This window comes from Glandiceps talaboti, chromosome 18 (assembly GCF_964340395.1).
Source record: "Glandiceps talaboti chromosome 18, keGlaTala1.1, whole genome shotgun sequence".
In the NCBI taxonomy this organism is placed as follows: Eukaryota; Metazoa; Hemichordata; class Enteropneusta; family Spengelidae; genus Glandiceps; species Glandiceps talaboti.
The window spans coordinates 21,499,362-21,523,876 of NC_135566.1; the positions used below are offsets into that span (position 1 = coordinate 21,499,362).

The 24,515-nt window shown below is 37.1% G+C and overlaps 1 protein-coding gene across 2 annotated transcripts; it reads right to left on the reverse strand.

The window, feature by feature from the left end:
- Positions 1-824: 824 nt before the first annotated feature.
- On the reverse strand, positions 825-24,217 carry LOC144449028 (endoplasmic reticulum resident protein 29-like). Of its 2 annotated transcripts, none has more exons than XM_078139431.1 (3): positions 24,074-24,217; positions 19,962-20,100; positions 825-3,575 (listed from the first exon to the last, which is right to left on the reverse strand). In XM_078139431.1, the coding sequence occupies exons 1-3, from the start codon at positions 24,188-24,190 to the stop codon at positions 3,076-3,078; spliced, it is 756 nt and encodes a 251-aa protein (XP_077995557.1). In that variant the 5' UTR covers positions 24,191-24,217; the 3' UTR covers positions 825-3,075. The 2 variants fall into 2 exon arrangements, with proteins under 2 accessions (XP_077995557.1, XP_077995558.1); XM_078139432.1 differs by lacking the exon at positions 19,962-20,100 and adding an exon at positions 20,129-20,267.
- Positions 24,218-24,515: the final 298 nt, after the last annotated feature.

Sequence of the window (24,515 nt, forward strand, 5' to 3'; positions counted from 1 at the left end):
AGATAAAAGATTTTGTACTTTGGTCACTGGGGGCGCTATCCAACCGCCATCCAACATTTGGTAAGAGATGATGTTCAACTACAACATTGAAAGTTTAACATTCTTCTTTCATATTATTTCACAAATGTCTGCTTCTCTCTTTAAAAGGTTTGCTTTTACCTTGTTGATGGTACAATATTGAATTCAAATGACTTGTACATTCCTGCATTGTAAAAAGACTATTATAATATACTAACGTATTTTTAGCTAGCACCAATTTTCCCCTGCCATGGCTGGTGAAGTTTAGCACAACTTAGTTGGGTGTCCAGTAGTACTAGAGGTTTGGTAAAGTAAGAGTGTGTGTGTGTGATTGACCTGATCACAAACCAAGTGTCTTGACACTTAGTTTTAGATTCTACTTTTAGATGGGTTCCTGACAAAATCAGTGATAGGACATACGACTACTTGATTGTCAAGAATTTATCAAAACAAGATAATCCCAACAATGATAAAACTGAGATGTGAGCAGGTGAAGAATTTATCAAAACAAGATAATCCCAACAATGATAAAACTGAGATGTGAGCAGGTGAAGAATTTATCAAAACAAGATAATCCCAACAAATAAGACCTTAAAAATGTAAGATTGGAACAATTAATCTGAAAAGTTCAGTAGCATACTGATAAATCTAAATAACCCATAATATAATCATACATTCTCGACTCAATCTGATCAAAATATCACATAGGTCTAATTCTAGACATTCTGACATTGGCATACACATTTCTACAATAACTTAAATAAGTGCAATACAAACAATGTTTTAATACCAATAAATTCCTTTATTTTACCCAATTCTCAGAAAACCCATTCAATTATATACCATACACATACCCTAGGTATATATATATATATTGCCCCACTATCTGATACATGACACGTGTACACATAATTGCACTAAATATGTAAAATTAAAACCAATATCAACTTATGCTGCAGTATAACAAATGTTATAGGGACATCCATGTGATCATTTTCTGGCATAAATATGTGATATATATGTGAAAAATGTTTTGTTTTTTTAAAAAGCGCCGATGGCTATAGCACAACTCTAGGGTTTATGTTTATCAAAGTAGCAGTCCAATTATGCTTAACTTGACCATATATTAATAGACATCAAATCTATACCCTAGACCAACACTGACATTCACAACTATCAATTCTTTGTATGATTTCACAACTTTTACAACTTTTGTAACCTAACATTGTTTTGTTATACAACAAAATGACAATTATCTTTCTTTGGAAAACTTCTCACATAGTGCTCAGAACAGTAACACAAAGTTTATGGTAGGTAAGGACAATGCAGCTAGAGTTGTGATATCATTAATACATCTTTGCAATTTTGACTAAAAGTGTACAGAAAATGTACACCATGGGTTGGATGTTTTCCACCCATTTAGTATTTTAGAGTTATGACATACTGGTACAAACTACTAAATGATAACTTTAAGGCACCTTATATCAGGATTAAAACTTAGGTGAGAAAGAAAAAAAATTGTCTAACAAAGTTAAACAAAACATTGGTCCTGGACAAAGAAATGTTCCTATGTCATCCTTACAGCACTACTGATAAGTTAACACTAGTGCAATGTTCCTATGTCATCCTTACAGCACTACTGATAAGTTAACACTAGTGCAATGTTCCTATGTCATCCTTACAGCACTACCGATAAGTTAACACTAATGCAATGTTCCTATGTCATCCTTACAGCACTACTGATAAGTTAACACTAGTGCAATGTTCCTATGTCATCCTTACAGCACTACTGATAAGTTAACACTAGTGCAATGTTCCTATGTCATCCTTACAGCACTACTGATAAGTTAACACTAGTGCAATGTTCCTATGTCATCCTTACAGCACTACTGATAAGTTAACACTAGTGCAATGTTCCTATGTCATCCTTACAGCACTACTGATAAGTTAACACTAATGCAATGTTCCTATGTCATCCTTACAGCACTACTGATAAGTTAACACTAGTGCAATGTTCCTATGTCATCCTTACAGCACTACTGATAAGTTAACACTAGTGCAATGTTCCTATGTCATCCTTACAGCACTACTGATAAGTTAACACTAGTGCAATGTTCCTGTCATCCTTACAGCACTACTGATAAGTTAACACTAGTGCAATGTTCCTGTCATCCTTACAGCACTACTGATAAGTTAACACTAGTGCAATGTTCCTATGTCATCCTTACAGCACTACTGATAAGTTAACACTAATGCAATGTTCCTATGTCATCCTTACAGCACGACTGATAAGTTAACACTAGTGCAATGTTCCTATGTCATCCTTACAGCACTACTGATAAGTTAACACTAATGCAATGTTCCTATGTCATCCTTACAGCACTACTGATAAGTTAACACTAGTGCAATGTTCCTATGTCATCCTTACAGCACTACTGATAAGTTAACACTAATGCAATGTTCCTATGTCATCCTTACAGCACTACTGATAAGTTAACACTAGTGCAATGTTCCTATGTCATCCTTACAGCACTACTGATAAGTTAACACTGATGTAAAAATCTGAGACTGAATCATGGGGGGCCTTTTAAAAGCTAGTTAAGTACTGACATGTCAACATCATTTACATAATTTTAGCCTATTCTTTCCACTGTAAAATACGGGTGTAAGACTATACTAGTAATCATTTTCAGGTTTACTGTGCCTCGATATTGAATCTTTAATGAGCACGACCATATATGGGTATTGATGCCTAACAAACTAATTAGTAAGATTCCAAACTAAGATTTCAGTTGAGATTTACATCTGTCACTACACTATCACTACATTACATTATGTATAAAAGTGGCCATTGTTACAATGCCTTTTTTATAAACAGTGAACAATTTTTAGTGAATACATCTTTGGTTGCTTGATGGATGTCCCTATTATATTGACCTTTACCATTAGCTGCAATATTAATAATCAAATCAGCATATAATTAAAGAACAACTAAGTCAAAATTTGGCTCCCTTCTTGCTATCTTACTTTGAAGTGTGGCTGTACTTTCAACACATGTTAGAGTTCATCTTTGTTTTCAGATTTGACACTGAATGAATTCAAAATATTCAAACGATCCTTAAATTGCTCCTTTTTCTCTGCCTTCACTTTCTTCTCTTGCATGTTCTTCACTCGTTTGATTTCAGTATCGATGAAAGCATATCCTTTCTCAAGCACTTTTTTCATAGTTTTCACATAGATCTCACCTCTGGCCTTTGTGTCACCTCTGAGTGCTTCCACTTCTTTTTCAGCATCTGACATAATCTTCTGTCTTTCTGCATTGTCACTGGTAGCCATAAACTTCATGGCCTTTTTGTCCAGTGTTTCTATACAGCCAGGCAATCCAATCCATAACCCTGCTTCTTTTTTGATAAATGACAGGATCTCATTGGCTTTGATATCACCATCATACTCAATTTCTTTGTCTCGTCCCTGGATAAATAACTTGTACAGTGGATAGTCTTTTTCTGTCACTCCAAACCGTTCTGCCATGTCACTGTTTTCTTTGTCTCCATACTCTGTAACAAACAAACAAACAAGATATATATATATATATATATATATATATATATATATATATATATATATATATATATATATATATATATATATATATATATATATATATATATATATGTATATATATATGTATATATATATGTATATATATATATATATATATATATATATATATATATATATATATATATATATATATATATATATATATGAAAGTTACTGATAATTATGACTAGTCTGCTACTATGTCATCAGACTACTGTTCATCTACTGTTGTTGTGATGGTGGTGCTGGTGCTGGTGGTGGTGGTGGTGGTGGTACGTGGGGGAGGGCGCTCTGTTGTGACTGGACTAATACTGCAAGTGAACACATTGTTATAGACTTGACACAATGTAGTGAAAGATAAACAAGTCATTGAAAATGACATAGTCCCCACTGTGATTGAATTTTAAGGAACTGGCAGTTTATGTTGTCATTTTCAAACCTGGTTAATGTTGTTTGGCCTCATATGGTTGTTTTTGATATCACTACTCAAGCATGTCTGAGTTATGGCTTTGGACATGAAAACTGCGCCAACAAAATGACTGCCAGGCAGCCATATCGGATTGTATCAAGACGAAAATGGATATGCACATGTATGTCACAGAACACTGTGCTAATACCAACTTTGAATGAGATCTGTTCAAGCATGTCTGAGTTATGGCTTTGGACATGGAAATTTCGCAAACAAAATGGCTGCCAGGCAGCCATATTGGATCGTATCACAACAACAATGAATATGCACATGTATGTCATATAACACTGTCCTAATACCAACATTGAATGAGATCTGTTCACGCATGTCTGAGTTATGGCTTTGGACAGGGAAAATTCACAAACAAAATGGCTGCTAGGCGGCCATATTGGATCGTATCATAAAACAAATTGACGTGCATATGTATGCCATAGTATGTTGCCTCTGTACCAAGCTTGAAAAAAATCGGTCCAGGCATCTCCAAGAAATGGCTGCGGACGGACGGATGGATGGACAGACGCACTGACGCACAGACGCATACACAGACGGAACCCAATCCATAAGTCCCCGTCCGGACTTCGTCTGGCGGGGACTAATAAGCTTTGACTCCTACATTCTTTCCCATATCAGTATCTCAGTGTTTTCTTTCCTTCCTACCACTAACCAGTATGGCTTATATTTTGGTCAAAGTTTGGTGTATGAGATTATTGACTGACTCATGATTGGCTGATGTACTCAGTTGGACATGTCAATCACACTGGTTACATCTACCTTGGCTACAAATATATATAAAACAGCCACTAATAATTCATTGCATACCATTTACCTGGCTCTATGATTTTATTTTGTGACAAATACTTAGAGCATTTATGCTGTACAATGTTACAGATCACTTTCTTTTATCCAATGTTTACCACTGCTGAATGCAATGTAATACATACAAAACCTATGTACCTTGGTAAAACATTTATAGTTGAGTAAAGTAAACTGAATGGCATGATATCAGTATCGATAGTAGTGAAGTAACTTTAATCAAATGATGCAAAGGCTCAAACCTTACCACAGGGGTAAGAGAAAAGTAGTTTAATCAATCACTTAGCCACTGACAAAAATAATTAAGATGTATTCTATACAAAACTTGTTGATAAAGATAAACTATCAATCTGACTGATTAAATAAAGATCTTGCCACCAATTATTAATTAGTTTTAATTGAAGTTTTACTGCTGTTTTTCTAGTATAAGTTTTCCTTTTTATTTTTTTTGATGTCATATACCTGAACATATGAAGTTTTAGTTGCTTGGCATTACGAAATATCACACACACACACACACACACACACACACACACACACACACACACACACACACACACACACACACACACACACACACACACACACACACACACACACACACACACACACACACACACACACACACACACACACACACACACACACACACACACACACACACACACACACACACACACACACACACACACACACACACACACACACACACACACACACACACACACACACACACACACACACACACACACACACACACACACACACACACACACACACACACACACACACACACACACACACACACACACACACACACACACACACACACACACACACACACACACACACACACACACACACACACACACACACACACACACACACACACACACACACACACACACACACACACACACACACACACACACACACACACACACACACACACACACACACACACACACACACACACACACACACACACACACACACACACACACACACACACACACACACACACACACACACACACACACACACACACACACACACACACACACACACACACACACACACACACACACACACACACACACACACACACACACACACACACACACACACACACACACACACACACACACACACACACACACACACACACACACACACACACACACACACACACACACACACACACACACACACACACACACACACACACACACACACACACACACACACACACACACACACACACACACACACACACACACACACACACACACACACACACACACACACACACACACACACACACACACACACACACACACACACACACACACACACACACACACACACACACACACACACACACACACACACACACACACACACACACACACACACACACACACACACACACACACACACACACACACACACACACACACACACACACACACACACACACACACACACACACACACACACACACACACAGAGTATATATACTGTAGGGAGCGAGCGCATAGTGTGTGGTCTTTGCATCCAGCACACGATTGTGAATATATCGCTACATTGAAAAGATTGCATACTCTATGCTTTAATCAGCTGTAACAATGCAGCATCTCATACATTCATTAAGACCATAAAGAGATGTCTATTCCACCTGTGCTGGCATGGGATCTCCCGACTATCACAAATGTGGTGGCTTCCACAGTGATTTTATAGAAACATGGTAAAATTGTACGAGTGTATTTTAGTGGTCATGCACATTCTACCAAATGCTATTGATATTTTCACTAGAAATAATTGCTTTCACAGTGGGAGAGTCTGTACATGTAGTTCTGTAATTCATTACTTATACATGATGTACATTGGACACAAATTAATGGCTATAACTCAATGCACATAATAATCATTATAGCATACCCATAGTTATACTACAATATCAAACTTCTAAATTTTGTAATTAGTGGGTTTCAAAACAATTACAGTAGTACATGTAATTGCTTTAATAAGTGAGTCTCCACTAGTACACACACACACACCCATATACATTATACACTTTAAATAAATCTAATCCATGCCATAGACACTGACCATACCCAATTTGGCAAGTTTCCCCTCCAGCAACATGAGATATATTGCAACAGATGGCTATTAAAACAGGATAATTCTGTACAAATACATAGTGTGTGTAACAGATTGCAAAGTCTGTGTACTACATGTACATGAGTGCATCAGATAAGATTACCAATATGTGAATAATCGTTTTCAATACAAAACACAACAAATATTGACATGTTATCCATGACCATACATTCTAAATTCCAATGAAACTTCAGTAACATAAAGTGAATGTATCAGTGGTCCTGCATTCAATAAGTTGGAATATCTGTCTAAATGCATTATGAGATAGTAACAGATACCTTTGTATATATTTCACTGTGTCTGTAGTAACAACAGAGATCTTTGTATGTATTTCATTGTGTGTCTGTAGTAACAACAGATACCTTTGTATGTATTTCATTCTCTGTCTGTAGTAACAACAGAGATGTTTGTATGTATTTCACTCTGTCTGTAGAAACAGATATCTTTGTATGTATTTCACTGTGTCTGTAGTAACAACAGAGATGTTTGTATGTATTTCACTGTCTGTCTGTAGTAACAACAGAGATGTTTGTATGTATTTCACTGTGTCTGTAGTAACAACAGAGATGTTTGTATTTCACTGTGTCTGTCTGTAGTAACAACAGAGATGTTTGTATGTATTTCACTGTGTCTGTCTGTAGTAACAACAGAGATGTTTGTATGTATTTCATTGTCTGTCTGTAGTAACAACAGAGATGTTTGTATGTATTTCATTGTCTGTCTGTAGTAACAACAGAGATCTTTGTATGTATTTCACTCTGTCTGTAGTAACAACAGAGATGTTTGTATGTATTTCATTGTCTGTAGTAACAACAGAGATGTTTGTATGTATTTCATTGTCTGTCTGTAGTAACAACAGAGATGTTTGTATGTATTTCACTCTGTCTGTAGTAACAACAGAGATGTTTGTATGTATTTCATTGTCTGTAGTAACAACAGAGATGTTTGTATGTATTTCATTGTCTGTCTGTAGTAACAGAGATCTTTGTATGTATTTCACTCTGTCTGTAGTAACAACAGAGATGTTTGTATGTATTTCACTGTGTCTGTAGTAACAGAGATCTTTGTATGTATTTCACTCTGTCTGTAGTAACAACAGAGATGTTTGTATATATTTCATTGTCTGTCTGTAGTAACAGAGATCTTTGTATGTATTTCACTCTGTCTGTAGTAACAACAGAGATGTTTGTATGTATTTCATTGTCTGTCTGTAGTAACAACAGAGATGTTTGTATGTATTTCATTGTCTGTCTGTAGTAACAACAGAGATGTTTGTATGTATTTCACTGTGTCTGTCTGTAGTAACAACAGAGATGTTTGTATGTATTTCATTGTCTGTCTGTAGTAACAACAGAGATGTTTGTATATATTTCATTGTCTGTCTGTAGTAACAACAGAGATGTTTGTATATATTTCATTGTCTGTCTGTAGTAACAAGAGATGTTTGTATGTATTTCACTGTGTCTGTAGTAACAGAGATGTTTGTATATATTTCATTGTCTGTCTGTAGTAACAGAGATGTTTGTATATATTTCATTGTCTGTCTGTAGTAACAACATATCTTTCTTTGTATTTCACTGTCTGTCTGTAGTAACAACAGAGATGTTTGTATGTATTTCACTGTCTGTCTGTAGTAACAACAGAGATGTTTGTATATATTTCATTGTCTGTCTGTAGTAACAGAGATCTTTGTATATATTTCATTGTCTGTCTGTAGTAACAACAGATATCTTTGTATGTATTTCATTGTCTGTCTGTAGTAACAACAGAGATGTTTGTATGTATTTCACTGTCTGTCTGTCTGTCTGTCTGTAGTAACAACAGAGATGTTTGTATATATTTCATTGTCTGTCTGTAGTAACAACAGAGATGTTTGTATGCATTTCACTGTCTGTCTGTCTGTCTGTAGTAACAACAGAGATGTTTGTATATATTTCATTGTCTGTCTGTAGTAACAAGAGATGTTTGTATATATTTCATTCTCTGTCTGTAGTAACAACAGAGATGTTTGTATATATTTCATTGTGTGTCTGTAGTAACAACAAAGATCTTTGTATGTATTTCATTGTGTCTGTAGTAACAACAAAGATCTTTGTATGTATTTCATTGTCTGTCTGTAGTAACAACAGAGATCTTTGTATGTATTTCATTGTCTGTCTGTAGTAACAACATATATCTTTGTACATGTATGTATTTCATTGTCTGTCTGTAGTAACAACAAAGATATTTGTTGAGTTGTACAAATCACAGTTGCACAACATGCTCCTTAAACAATATAGAGTATGATTTGGACTGTCTGACATCAATATACAGTATGATTTTGACTTTCTGACATCAATATAGAGTCTGATTTGGACTTTCTGACATCAATATAGAGTATGATTTGGACTTTCTGACATCAATATAGAGTCTGATTTGGACTTTCTGACATCAATATACAGTATGATTTGGACTTTCTGACATCAATATAGAGTATGATTTGGACTTTCTGACATCAATATAGAGTCTGATTTGGACTTTCTGACATCAATATAGAGTATGATTTTGACTTTCTGACATCTATATACAGTATGATTTGGACTTTCTGACATCAATATAGAGTATGATTTGGACTTTCTGACATCAATATAGAGTATGATTTGGAGAGAGTTTATGGGTCTTAGGTTTGGACATAGATGTTGGATAGAGTTTATAGGTCTTAGGTTTGGACATAGATGTTGGAGAGAGTTTATAGGTCTTAGGTTTGGACATAGATGTTGGAGAGAGTTTATAGGTCTTAGGTTTGGACATAGATGTTGGATAGAGTTTATAGGTCTTAGGTTTGGACATAGATATTGGATAGAGTTTATGGGTCTTAGGTTTGGACATAGATGTTGGAGAGAGTTTATAGGTCTTAGGTTTGGACATAGATGTTGGAGAGAGTTTATGGGTCTTAGGTTTGGACATAGATATTGGATAGAGTGTATAGGTCTTAGGTTTGGACATAGATGTTGGATAGAGTTTATAGGTCTTAGGTAAATGGACATAGATGTTGGATAGAGTTTATAGGTCTTAGGTTTGGACATAGATATTGGATAGAGTGTATAGGTCTTAGGTTTGGACATAGATGTTGGAGAGAGTTTATGGGTCTTAGGTTTGGACATAGATGTTGGATAGAGTTTATGGGTCTTAGGTTTGGACATAGATGTTGGATAGAGTTTATGGGTCTTAGGTTTGGACATAGATGTTGGATAGAGTTTATAGGTCTTAGGTTTGGACATAGATGTTGGATAGAGTTTATGGGTCTTAGGTTTGGACATAGATGTTGGATAGAGTTTATGGGTCTTAGGTTTGGAGATAGATGTTGGAGAGAGTTTATAGGTCTTAGGTTTGGACATAGATGTTGGATAGAGTTTATGGGTCTTAGGTTTGGAGATAGATGTTGGAGAGAGTTTATAGGTCTTAGGTTTGGACATAGATGTTGGAGAGAGTTTATGGGTCTTAGGTTTGGACATAGATGTTGGATAGAGTTTATAGGTCTTAGGTTTGGACATAGATGTTGGAGAGAGTTTATAGGTCTTAGGTTTGGACATAGATGTTGGAGAGAGTTTATGGGTCTTAGGTTTGGACATAGATGTTGGAGAGAGTTTATGGGTCTTAGGTAAATGGACATAGATATTGGATAGAGTTTATAGGTCTTAGGTAAATGGACATAGATGTTGGATAGAGTTTATGGGTCTTAGGTTTGGACATAGATGTTGGAGAGAGTTTATGGGTCTTAGGTAAATGGACATAGATGTTGGATAGAGTTTATAGGTCTTAGGTAAATGGACATAGATGTTGGATAGAGTTTATGGGTCTTAGGTAAATGGACATAGATGTTGGATAGAGTTTATAGGTCTTAGGTTTGGACATAGATGTTGGATAGAGTTTATGGATCTTAGGTAAATAAACATAGATGTTGGAGAGAGTTTATGGGTCTTAGGTTTGGACATAGATGTTGGAGAGAGTTTATAGGTCTTAGGTTTGGACATAGATGTTGGATAGAGTTTATAGGTCTTAGGTAAATGGACATAGATGTTGGATAGAGTTCATGGGTCTTAGGTTTGGACATAGATGTTGGATAGAGTTTATAGGTCTTAGGTAAATGGACATAGAAGTTGGAGAGAGTCTATGGGTCTTAGGTTTGGACATAGATGTTGGAGAGAGTTTATGGGTCTTAGGTTTGGACATAGATGTTGGATAGAGTTTATGGGTCTTAGGTTTGGAGATAGATGTTGGATAGAGTTCATGGGTCTTAGGTTTGGACATAGATGTTGGATAGAGTTTATAGGTCTTAGGTAAATGGACATCGATGTTGGATAGAGTTCATGGGTCTTAGGTTTGGACATAGATGTTGGAGAGAGTCTATGGGTCTTAGGTAAATGGACATAGATGTTGGATAGAGTTTATAGGTCTTAGGTAAATGGACATAGATGTTGGATAGAGTGTATAGGTCTTAGGTTTGGACATAGATGTTGGATAGAGTTTATAGGTCTTAGGTAAATGGACATAGATGTTGGATAGAGTGTATAGGTCTTAGGTTTGGACATACAGTACAGCTCTAACGCAACTTTCCAAGCTCGCTAGCCCGGCGCTGACGCCGGGCCACAGTGGCCCCGGAAAGTGTTGACTGATCGGATTAACCGGCATTATAGAGCGCCTATGCATAACAAAGCAATGTGATTGACCGGTGCTATAGTACGAGGTGCATAACAAAGCAATGCGTTAAATGGACTACATTGACAGGCGCTACAGTGTGTCAATGCATAAACAAAGAAATTGCGCTCTGTGGCGCAACACTACAGAGTGGCAACAGCACTGATAATGTTCATTTCACTAAGTACAAATGTAGACACATAGTCAGAAAGATGAGTGGCATTATATTGTTTCGATTGATTGATTGATTGATTACTAGTATTATAATATTCCAGTTTTCATGAATTAAAAAAAAATAGATGAGTGCCAGTATCTTTAGTGAATAAAAATAAGAATGTGAAAAACATTCTGTATTTTTGAATTTGTGAATTGACAAAACTACGGTTGACTGTTCTCTCCAATTTGATACAATTGATATCAATGTTTATACATGTGCACCTGTTGTTTGTTTTTGTTAGACTTCTGTCATGTCACAGCCGGAAGCAAAATCAGCCATCTACTTGCCGCCTAGACTAGTTGTACCAGAACTGCATCAAAGAACGATTGACATTCTAGGGGATGTTTTTGAATGGTATCTTTCACTTTTTCTCACAATAGTTTTTTTACAAACCCATTGAACTTTGGATGAGTTTTAATACAAGGTGCGATACATGAAGCAACGCGTTGAATGCCTGGGCAAGCAACTGCTTCCATGCTTCATATTATCACAACACGCCATCACTCTTGAATGCATAAATGGGCATGGAAAAGTCATGAAAGGAATGTCTGAACGATGTTCAAAATTTGTTTCCTAATAAATACTAAGTTTTTATAAGTTGATAGGCCAATTTCAGCAATCTAGACTCAGTCTGGTATCCGGGGTGTGGTATTTGATCGACAGAGTACCCCCTCCCCCTCAAAGTTAAATTATGTTCATGCTACTGTTCCATCGAAATGACTATCCAACCCGAAATGGTGTGGCCTTCTACATGTACCCTGTGGCGCTGATTATTGTGCATGTTTCCAATACCAGTAGTTTTTTTTTACATACAAAACAAAGAAGTATACAACACACCGGGAAAGGCAAAATAGGATAATACAGAGAGACAATATTAGACTTGCATCCAATGAGTTTGATTTTGTGAAATAAAACTTCCACTAATTATGTGTTCTTCTTGTATTGTGCACAGAATTGAAGTTGGAATTATGCCAGAAGTGGAGAGTGCACCCACAGTTTCCAATCGGAGAAACCAAGTTGTTTTGACGAGTAACGAACTCTCGTATGTGAACAAATTAGTCGACAAATACGCGGCGGAGCACAACATTAGGATATCAAGTTCTGTAGGCACACAGACAGAACAACATACACATAATGCAGAAACACAGACTGACTTTTATACAGTAATTTCTTTAAACCATGTTGACAACGACAACGACAGAAGACGATTGACAGTATTAGAAGACAAACTTGACATAGTGTTATCGAAACTAGAAGGTATCCAGGGACCATCAGCAACATCCTCACCGTTGTCCGATGTTATCATATCACCACCATCAATAAACCTGCAATATCCACCACCAATGCACCCGCAATATCCACCATCAATGCGCCCGCAATATCCACCACCACCACCACCGCAATATCCACTACCACAATCGCAATATCCACCACCACAATCGCAATATCCACCACCACCACCACCACCACTACAGTTTAACAGCAACCACAACATGTCAAATGATATCGTCCATCTTGATGAAGACTACGTCGTACCAAAGGAGCTGGCAGAGGGAGAGTTGGCGTTGGCTACCAGCTTTACGAACTACGCCAAGAGGCTAGTTTACGCGGTATTTGCACCCGACGAAAGACGTAACCGAACCGTATCCGGAAATTCGACCAGGGGATTGGCCAAAAACCCTCTTTGCCCAATAAAAATGAGGGCAGTCAGAGAGGCACTCTTCGCATACCACCCACAGTATGTTCCGGCCGATAAGAGAGAAACAGAGTGGAAGAGATGCATTGTTGGAATAGACAAAGCGTTAAGAAAATATTAGTTAAAAGTACTAGTAGTTAGAAAAAATTATTCGCTGAATCAAAAAGGCCTATTGAGTTGAAATTTTGAGTGGTGTCTTTAAATGCCCGGATCTAAGTTTGTTTGTTTTGACGAAGTTTTTAGAAATAATATTGAATGACTTGTACATGATTTTTTCCCTTTAACTTTGCTTTGATTTTAAATGTGTTGTTTTTTTTATTACTAATGATTGTGTTATGTCTCATAGTAATAAATATGTTTTGTTACTGTAAACTACTGGTAGTCGTGTGGATGTTTATTAATGATATTCAAAATCCTATCATAATGACTGTATGGAATCGGAGTATCATGTTTGTGTTGTGAACTAGGATCTTCACATCGATCATGTCTAATGACGAATCAAATGTTCCGTTTTCAATAATCAATGAAATTTCCCTTAAACATGTCAGGGAAAATTAACTGAAACGAGTCCTCTCGGTCTTTGTCTTGAATCAGACCTTATGGTAGTGAAGGGGCCTGAAGTGATAATTTGTTTCCTTTTTTAAAAAAAATCTCATAGCCATGCACTTCTTTCGTGCGCTCAAGAAAATCGTGCTCAGGCCACGACCCCCCCCCCCCCCCCCCCCATTACATATGGTTGTGCAGTTAATTGCTGGCTCGCAGGCGTTAGCAACAAAGTTGATCTCTATTCAGTCTGAATACCCCAATGTCTTAGGTCTCCATTGCCGTACATGTATGTAGTTCATTGACATCTGGCAAGTTATCAAGGGCCTGTGTCCCCGATATAAACTACAGCTTTCGTATAGCCCCAACCCCGGCTACACATACTGGTACATGACATGTGTTATTTCAAAGAAGCCCCGCCACTACTATAACACTAACAGTATGGTAAATTATAGGAAATCAACTGTAGCAACCACACATGACGAGATGTTTTGTTACAATTAATATACGTAGGATTTGTGGGGAAAATATCTGAAATTGGGCTATAAACTGAAAAGTATCACATATTACATTGTTAAAACAAATTAAGTTACGTCAAATAGACTACTAGTATTCCTATTGCGAGAGTTCGGAACGCGACAAACACTGAAGTGGTAAGTACTGACGTATGTGAAATGCGGGGCGAGCATCAATGAAAGGTTGTGAATTAATTTCCCGTCTTCCATTTCTGATTTTATTCCCTAGTAAGTTATCTTGATGAAATGCCAAGTTTATTTCGCTTCTTGGTGGAATATATACCAGCTGCAACTGAACCGAGGCACAACGCGATGTCATGGCTGAATGAACTTTATGGGGTGAACGAACTATGTTTCGATGGATCGTCAACATTCAACGAGTGCACGCATTTACAAATATTACATACCGAACGTATAATGTAACAACCCAAAGTCTCTTGTCAGTTGTATTCAACAGGCGCTCTTTCTGACAACTCACCCGAGCGTACTGAACATTTTTTTTTCAATGACCTATTCTAAACTTTTGAATAATGTCATACAAAGTACACATACACGTAAATGTAATGTCTTGTTAGTTTCAGATTGCGAATTTTGATGACGAAGCGTAAATGCTGCACCAACAATCTTTATTCTACTTATTAATCAAAGCACGCATACGTGTATATCATTTTCATGGCCGTCTCAGGAGAAAGCTGCACAAGTGAAAGGACTGGGTATACGCCAACATCGCCTGTCATACACAAAAACCAATGATCATTTAGATAATAAATAAATATTGTTCACATGTAATGTCTTCGCATACCACCCACAGTATGTTCCGGCCGATAAGAGAGAAACAGAGTGGAAGAGATGCATTGTTGGAATAGACAAAGCGTTAAGAAAATATTAGTTAAAAGTACTAGTAGTTAGAAAAAATTATTCGCTGAATCAAAAAGGCCTATTGAGTTGAAATTTTGAGTGGTGTCTTTAAATGCCCGGATCTAAGTTTGTTTGTTTTGACGAAGTTTTTAGAAATAATATTGAATGACTTGTACATGATTTTTTCCCTTTAACTTTGCTTTGATTTTAAATGTGTTTTTTTTTTTATTACTAATGATTGTGTTATGTCTCATAGTAATAAATATGTTTTGTTACTGTAAACTACTGGTAGTCGTGTGGATGTTTATTAATGATATTCAAAATCCTATCATAATGACTGTATGGAATCGGAGTATCATGTTTGTGTTGTGAACTAGGATCTTCACATCGATCTTGTCTAATGACGAATCAAATGTTCCGTTTTCAATAATCAATGAAATTTCCCTTAAACATGTCAGGGAAAATTAACTGAAACGAGTCCTCTCGGTCTTTGTCTTGAATCAGACCTTATGGTAGTGAAGGGGCCTGAAGTGATAATTTGTTTCCTTTTTTAAAAAAAATCTCATAGCCATGCACTTCTTTCGTGCGCTCAAGAAAATCGTGCTCAGGCCACGACCCCCCCCCCCCCCCCCATTACATATGGTTGTGCAGTTAATTGCTGGCTCGCAGGCGTTAGCAACAAAGTTGATCTCTATTCAGTCTGAATACCCCAATGTCTTAGGTCTCCATTGCCGTACATGTATGTAGTTCATTGACATCTGGCAAGTTATCAAGGGCCTGTGTCCCCGATATAAACTACAGCTTTCGTATAGCCCCAACCCCGGCTACACATACTGGTACATGACATGTGTTATTTCAAAGAAGCCCCGCCACTACTATAACACTAACAGTATGGTAAATTATAGGAAATCAACTGTAGCAACCACACATGACGAGATGTTTTGTTACAATTAATATACGTAGGATTTGTGGGGAAAATATCTGAAATTGGGCTATAAACTGAAAAGTATCACATATTACATTGTTAAAACAAATTAAGTTACGTCAAAACTTGGCAATCACTATATTATTATTGACGATCAAAGTAATGACGTGTTGTATTTACATGTAGTGCAGGTGAATTACCGTCAATACCGATATTTTTAAAATATCGTAAATTCAACTAATAATGTCATTATTTTATATAATACAAATCATAGACAATATAGTCTCTCTCTAATGTCTATGGGCACATCAAAAGGAAATAGTATTCATCTACTACGTCTCCAGATCTACATATTTTACATACTCTGAGTTGTGAGACAATGCCTTGGTGACGCCGCCCCCCAACTTTGGCGGTAGTCCCATGAGAGTTATGTGAATACATTAAAAGTGTAGCTTGTCAATCATTCAGCTAAAGTCTCTTATTTTTATACAGTCTCTATTGCTATTCGTATGCCGTTACACAACTATAAACTTGTTGCAAAGGAGAACGACAACTTTAGCGGTAGTCGCAAAATGCCCATGAGAGTTATTTGTACAACTTACATGAATAAATTAAAAGTGTAGCTTGTCAACCATTCAGCTGAAGTCTCTTATTAATATTATTATACAGTCTCTCATTATAGCAACACACCCTAACACGGTATCTCACAGAGGGGACAAACAACTTTGGCGATACGTCGAAATTGCTAATTTTCGATGAATAAATTGAACATAATGTCAATCATTCTGCTGAAATGTTTTGATTGGTTGCTATCACTATAAAATGCAACTTTCCAGAGACAGATACAGTAGTGTTCGAACTGCATTCACATCACAGCGTGAAATACAGTATGGTCCATGTCATAACCAAGTTAATTCCTGTTGTCTGGATGTTGCTACGAAAGCAAGGAACTTTGAGTCGGCGGTGTCTATACCATTCACATCAACATAACAATCTTCATGACAAAAATGCCGTTGCTGTACACGCGAAACTTATGTCTGCTCTGATGGATGCCAAACTGTCGTCTAACACCAAATACTATTTAATAAAGCTGAAGAAAACAGCATCCTATCACTCACCCACATTTGGCATGTTGCAGTATTGCAATGTTGCCAAAACTAAAGAAATAATACGGGACAGTTCGCCCGAAATTCAGTGTCCTTTACCACTGAAATCACTGATTGTATCAGCACAAACCAAAAGGCCCTTTTCAGCCCACTACATACTCCAAAAAGAGAACTACCAAACCATCTCAATGTTAGCACAAACAACAAATCTACAATAGTATTTTACATCATTCTTTTACTAGTCACACATCCATCCATTGTACAACCACTTCCAGTGAAATTTGTAATGGGAGGGATGAGCTTATGTTTCCATTGAATAGACTACTAGTATTCCTATTGCGAGAGTTCGGAACGCGACAAACACTGAAGTGGTAAGTACTGACGTATATGTGAAATGCGGGGCGAGCATCAATGAAAGGTTGTGAATTAATTTCCCGTCTTCCATTTCTGATTTTATTCCCTAGTAAGTTATCTTGATGAAATGCCAAGTTTATTTCGCTTCTTGGTGGAATATATACCAGCTGCAACTGAACCGAGGCACAACGCGATGTCATGGCTGAATGAACTTTATGGGGTGAATGAACTATGTTTCGATGGATCGTCAACATTCAACGAGTGCACGCATTTACAAATATTACATACCGAACGTATAATGTAACAACCCAAAGTCTCTTGTCAGTTGTATTCAACAGGCGCTCTTTCTGACAACTCACCCGAGCGTACTGAACATTTTTTTTTCAATGACCTATTCTAAACTTTTGAATAATGTCATACAAAGTACACATACACGTAAATGTAATGTCTTGTTAGTTTCAGATTGCGAATTTTGATGACGAAGCGTAAATGCTGCACCAACAATCTTTATTCTACTTATTAATCAAAGCACGCATACGTGTATATCATTTTCATGGCCGTCTCAGGAGAAAGCTGCACAAGTGAAAGGACTGGGTATACGCCAACATCGCCTGTCATACACAAAAACCAATGATCATTTAGATAATAAATAAATATTGTTCACATGTAATGTAATACAAGCATATTCTCTCTCTCTCTCTCTCTCTCTCTCTCTCTCTCTCTCTCTCTCTCTCTCTCTCTCTCTCTCTCTCTCTCTCTCTCTCTCTCTCTCTCTCTCTCTCTCTCTCTCTCTCTCTCTCTCTCTCTCTCTCTCTCTCTCTCTCTCTCTCTCTCTCTCTCTCTCTCTCTCTCTCTCTCTCATAAGCATGACTTTACTTCACTCTGCTGTTTCCAAATGAACATGCTTTTGACACTAATTTTCAAAGTAGACACAGCACACAGGACGCGTCACTAGTCAACATTAGTGATGCGTCTTTACACTGATTGCGATAGGAATATATCCTTATTTTGAATAGAAAAAATCGACTCTCAGTACACGTCGGACATCTGAACATACAATCAGACAACAAACCGCATTTTGCACAACATATCCATCACACACTGCAGATGATTTACTATAAACTTACCTTCTAGTAGTCAAGAAACATCCATTTACAAAGCAATATGTCTGTATTCTGTTGTTCTGCTTTAAATCATAGCCAAATCAAGTAAATTGATGAGGAACCCCTGAAACTTGCATAGACTAAACTAGCCTTAAAAGCACTGACTGGATTATTTATTATACATATTTGTCATGTTATATTATTGTTTCACAATTTATCGTCATCATTCATGTCACCGTCATACGTGATTTTCAGGTCGATTTGATAGTGGGGTTGTACTTCCATGATAGTACAAAGTTGCACTTATAATGAGGTCAGTATTTGCATATGAACAATGGACACATTCAAAGAGTTACGTTAGCCTTTTGTGTTGCGCCTCTTCTTTCGCCAGCACTCAATTAATGAGGTTGATATTTGCATATGAACAATGGACAATTTTTAAGCTTAGCGTTAGTCACTAGAACACTTTGTGTTGCGCCACTGCTATTGTGAACGTGCGTTAACCCGGCGCTAGCTAATCGGAAACTTGCGTTAGAGCTGTACTGTAGATGTTGTAGAGAGTCTATGGGTCTTAGGTTTGTACATAGATATTGGATAGAGTTTATGAGTCTTAGGTTTGGACATAGATGTTGGATAGAGTTTATGGGTCTTAGGTTTGGACATAGATGTTGTAGAGAGTCTATGGGTCTTAGGTTTGGACATAGAAGTTGGAGAGAGTCTATGAGTTTGGATCATATTCACACAATGTACACACTTCAGGAAAGAATCCCACTAGGTCCTCTGTCACTGCTTCCAACAATCCTTACAGTAATAAAAAGATTCTCTTGGTTCAGAAAAGTACAATTAGTGACACTGACTGGTCAAGAGAGGACTTGGAGGAAGTGTTACCATGGTAACTTACTTGAAATAGGGATTTCAGCAATAAGAAGATCTTCTTGTGAGGATGCCATACCAGCTATGGTTTTGAATTCATCTTGTTTTTCACCGTAGGCATAACTTTCATCAAATTTCACCAAAACTGCTTTGTGTTTGGAAATGACCTGAAAGTGGAACACCATGTTAACTTACTTGAAATACCAACTTCAGCAATTACAAGATCTTCCTCAGTAGAAGCCATTTTGGCTAAAGATTTAAATTCATCCTGTTTTTCCCCATAAGGATATTTTTCATCTATTTTGACCATAACAGCTTTATGTTTTGGAATAATCTGGAAGTGGAAGAATACGATTCCATTTATTCTGTAAACTTTAACAATGAGTTGTACACCAAGACTATCGATACTTTTACTTCAACATTTTTACTTTCTCTTTTACTTTTAATATTATATGAAAAATTCTTCCACAGCATGACACAAGACAGCACAACACTGTTACAGAGCACAAATTTCAGGCCACAAGATGCACACAACAGTACAAATGTGCAAATTAAGCAAACTAACATGCAAAGACTTGAATAAAATAAGACTATCTGAACCAAGATTGATCAGGCAACGAGTTCTTGAAGATTAATTGATGACATTGGTAACAGTTACAACAGCTCTTTCCTTCCAAAGCTAAAACCTTTCAATGTTTACTTCATTTTTTTTTTAAATGACTCTATTGAACAAATATTCCTTTAACTGAATGGGTTCAATAAAACATTAGCTATCTAAATGCATGACTGTTTTGTGTATTAATTTACTGCAGCAGTAGATAGAGAAACATATACATTGTGTAGTAATTTACTGCAGCAGTAGACATATAGAGAACGATATACATTGTGGAGTAATTTACTGCAGCAGTAGTAGACATATAGAGAACCATACATGTATACATTGTGTAGTAATTTACTGCAGAAGTAGACATATAGAGAACCATATACATTGTGTAGTAATTTACTGCAGCAGTAGACATATAGAGAACCATATACATTGTGGAGTAATTTACTGCAGCAGTAGACATATAGAGAACGATATACATTGTGTAGTAATTTACTGCAGCAGTAGTAGACATATAGAGAACCATACATTGTGGAGTAATTTACTGCAGCAGTAGTAGACATATAGAGAACCATATACATTGTGGAGTAATTTACTGCAGCAGTAGACATATAGAGAACCACATACATTGTGTAGTAATTTACTGCAGCAGTAGACATATTGAGAACCATATACATTGTGGAGTAGTTTACTGCAGCAGTAGACATATAGAGAACCATATACATTGTGGAGTAATTTACTGCAGCAGTAGACATATAGAGAACCACATACATTGTGGAGTAGTTTACTGCAGAAGTAGATATATAGAGAACTATATACATTGGGTAGTAGTTTACTGCAGCAGTAAACATATAGAGAAACATATACAGTACAGAACAGTTCATATGTATTGTTATCCATACAAAACTAAACCCTTGTATTAGAGAGTCTATTTTATCATTTATTTTTGTCAAATTGTACATAAGTTTTTAGACTGGTGCCACCATCATCCTGCCCTATTAGGTAGCACGATTCCATTTACTACAAAATGGAAATATCTTAATGAATTAAACTCCACCAAGGAAGTAGAAGTATGATCCTCCCACATTGACTGACCACATCACATATTGTCAATTCTGATCCATGACATTTTTAAAAGCTCAATAAAGAGTTGGATTAAAATTCAGATGTCAAAAATAGTTCTTTCACTATTTGTAGAAAAAGTTGATCAAAAAAGAGAATGAGTTTTTGTAATATTGTTGGCTAAACTGATATTTTATACTAATGCAAGAACCTGTGATTGAAACCCAGGCTGCAAGAACCTGTGATTGAAACCCAGGCTGCAAGAACCTGTGATTGAAACCCAGGCTGCAAGAACCAGTGATTGAAACCCAGGCTGCAAGAACCTGTGATTGAAACCCAGGCTGCAAGAACCTGTGATTGAAACCCAGGCTGTAAGAACCTGTGATTGAAACCCAGGCTGCAAGAACCAGTGATTGAAACCCAGGCTGCAAGAACCTGTGATTGAAACCCAGGCTGCAAGAACCTGTGATTGAAACCCTGGCTGCAAGAACCTGTGATTGAAACCCAGGCTGCAAGAACCTGTGATTGAAACCCTGGCTGCAAGAACCTGTGATTGAAACCCTGGCTGCAAGAACCTGTGATTGAAACCCTGGCTGCAAGAACCTGTGATTGAAACCCAGGCTGCAAGAACCTGTGATTGAAACCCAGGCTGCAAGAACCTGTGATTGAAACCCTGGCTGCAAGAACCTGTGATTGAAACCCAGGCTGCAAGAACCAGTGATTGAAACCCAGGCTGCAAGAACCTGTGATTGAAACCCAGGCTGCAAGAACCTGTGATTGAAACCCAGGCTGCAAGAACCTGTGATTGAAACCCAGGCTGCAAGAACCAGTGATTGAAACCCAGGCTGCAAGAACCTGTGATTGAAACCCAGGCTGCAAGAACCTGTGATTGAAACCCTGGCTGCAAGAACCTGTGATTGAAACCCAGGCTGCAAGAACCTGTGATTGAAACCCAGGCTGCAAGAACCTGTGATTGAAACCCTGGCTGCAAGAACCTGTGATTGAAACCCAGGCTGCAAGAACCTGTGATTGAAACCCAGGCTGCAAGAACCAGTGATTGAAACCCAGGCTGCAAGAACCTGTGTTTGAAACCTTGGCTGCAAGAACCAGTGATTGAAACCTTGGCTGCAAGAACCTGTGATTGAAACCCTGGCTGCAAGAACCTCTGATTGAAACCCTTTCTGCAAGAACCTGTGATTGAAACCCAGGTTGTAAGAACATGTGATTGAAACCCAGGCTGCAAGAACCTGTGAGTGAAACCTTGGCTGTAAGAACCAGTGATTGAAACACCACACCCCCCACCCCCCCACCCCCGGCTGCAAGAACCAGTGATTGAAACCCAGGCTGCAAGAACCTGTGATTGAAACCCAGGCTGCAAGAACCTGTGATTGAACCCCAGGCTGCAAGAACCTATGATTGAAACCAAGGCTGCAAGAACCTGTGATTGAAACCAAGGCTGCAAGAACCTGTGATTGAAACCCTGGTCTTTAAATGCCTTACAGAATGAAATTCAAAGTTCCCTGCAACAGATGTTTGTTATCTGCATAATTAGTTGTGACACTTCTGTACTCTTAATACTGACAACTAGACATGTAAATGATGTAGGGACAATTCTATCAAATACTTCAATTTATTACATTTATACTTCAATCTCAATATTTTAGTTTTAGTTTTTTAAGCTGTTTCATACGTTATTTAATTACCTTACTCTGTCAGTTAGTTGGTAAAAACTGGATTTTCCCTTATCAAATTAAAATTTTATTTTCATTTCTATGATAGAACTATTGTAGTTTTATAGCTATATATATATATTTATTTTCTCATGAGCAAAATTTGTTTACATAGCACAGCCACTTTACACTTACATGTATACACAACAAGCATCAAGGTTTTTTTTAATGAAACAAAACAGCAAATATTTGTTTAAAAATCTATTATTTACTTACGAAACACAAAACAATCACTGAAAATAACACTACAATGAATATATAATATTTTACAGTGAAATTAATATAATGATTTACATTTATTGAGTATATGTCGCAATTCGACATCTTCAAGATACAGCAACGTTTGCATTTTACAGCATGTGTTCACCAATCAGAGACGACCACGTGTGTGACCAGTCTGTATCGAGTTTATACCAACTGCTGATACTCGCTAAGTAGCCATTGATAATAATTTAACACATTGCATTGTATATTGTAACAGTTGTACACAAAAACTCTTACAACCGTGTCTTCATTCGTGTGACGGTTAGGACAGAATCGCTTTAATAATAGTAGCGCTTTATACATACATGTATGTGAGATATTTTTAGCTTGAAAAATACACAATGAATTGGAGAATGATCATCTCGCGACTTCCGCGTTGCCGTTGTGTTCGTTGTGTCGTGTCTGTCTCACCACCAAAATCACGACCATAAATTTTGGTACCGTACAACGATAAAATACATGAGAAAATATCGAGCTTACCTTGTCGAAAGTGAATGAATCAAGTTGCACTGACCCTTTAACGTTCAATGTCAGTGCATCATTGAATAGAGAACAAATCAGTAAAAGAGATACAATAACACATGATGAGTTCGCCATGGTTTGTAGTTTGAGATGCTCTTGTCTGCTACATGCACTGAAAAAGAACATCTAGGTGACTGAAATTTAACAACTTTGAGGTCACACCGGGGTCAATAATATCACCAGTGCCTGCAACTATCAGTTAGTTTAGAGTATAGAGATATAGTTAAATCCGTAGGATTGTATATTTGATATGCTAATATTAGAGTTGGATTCAATGGTGAGATGTGTCATAAAGAGTGTAAGCAGAGAATCAAAACGATGGAACTTTGAGGATAAAATATGTTAATTTAGGGACTCTCAGTTTTTAGCCAATAGAAACACGCTATATAGATTGACAGAT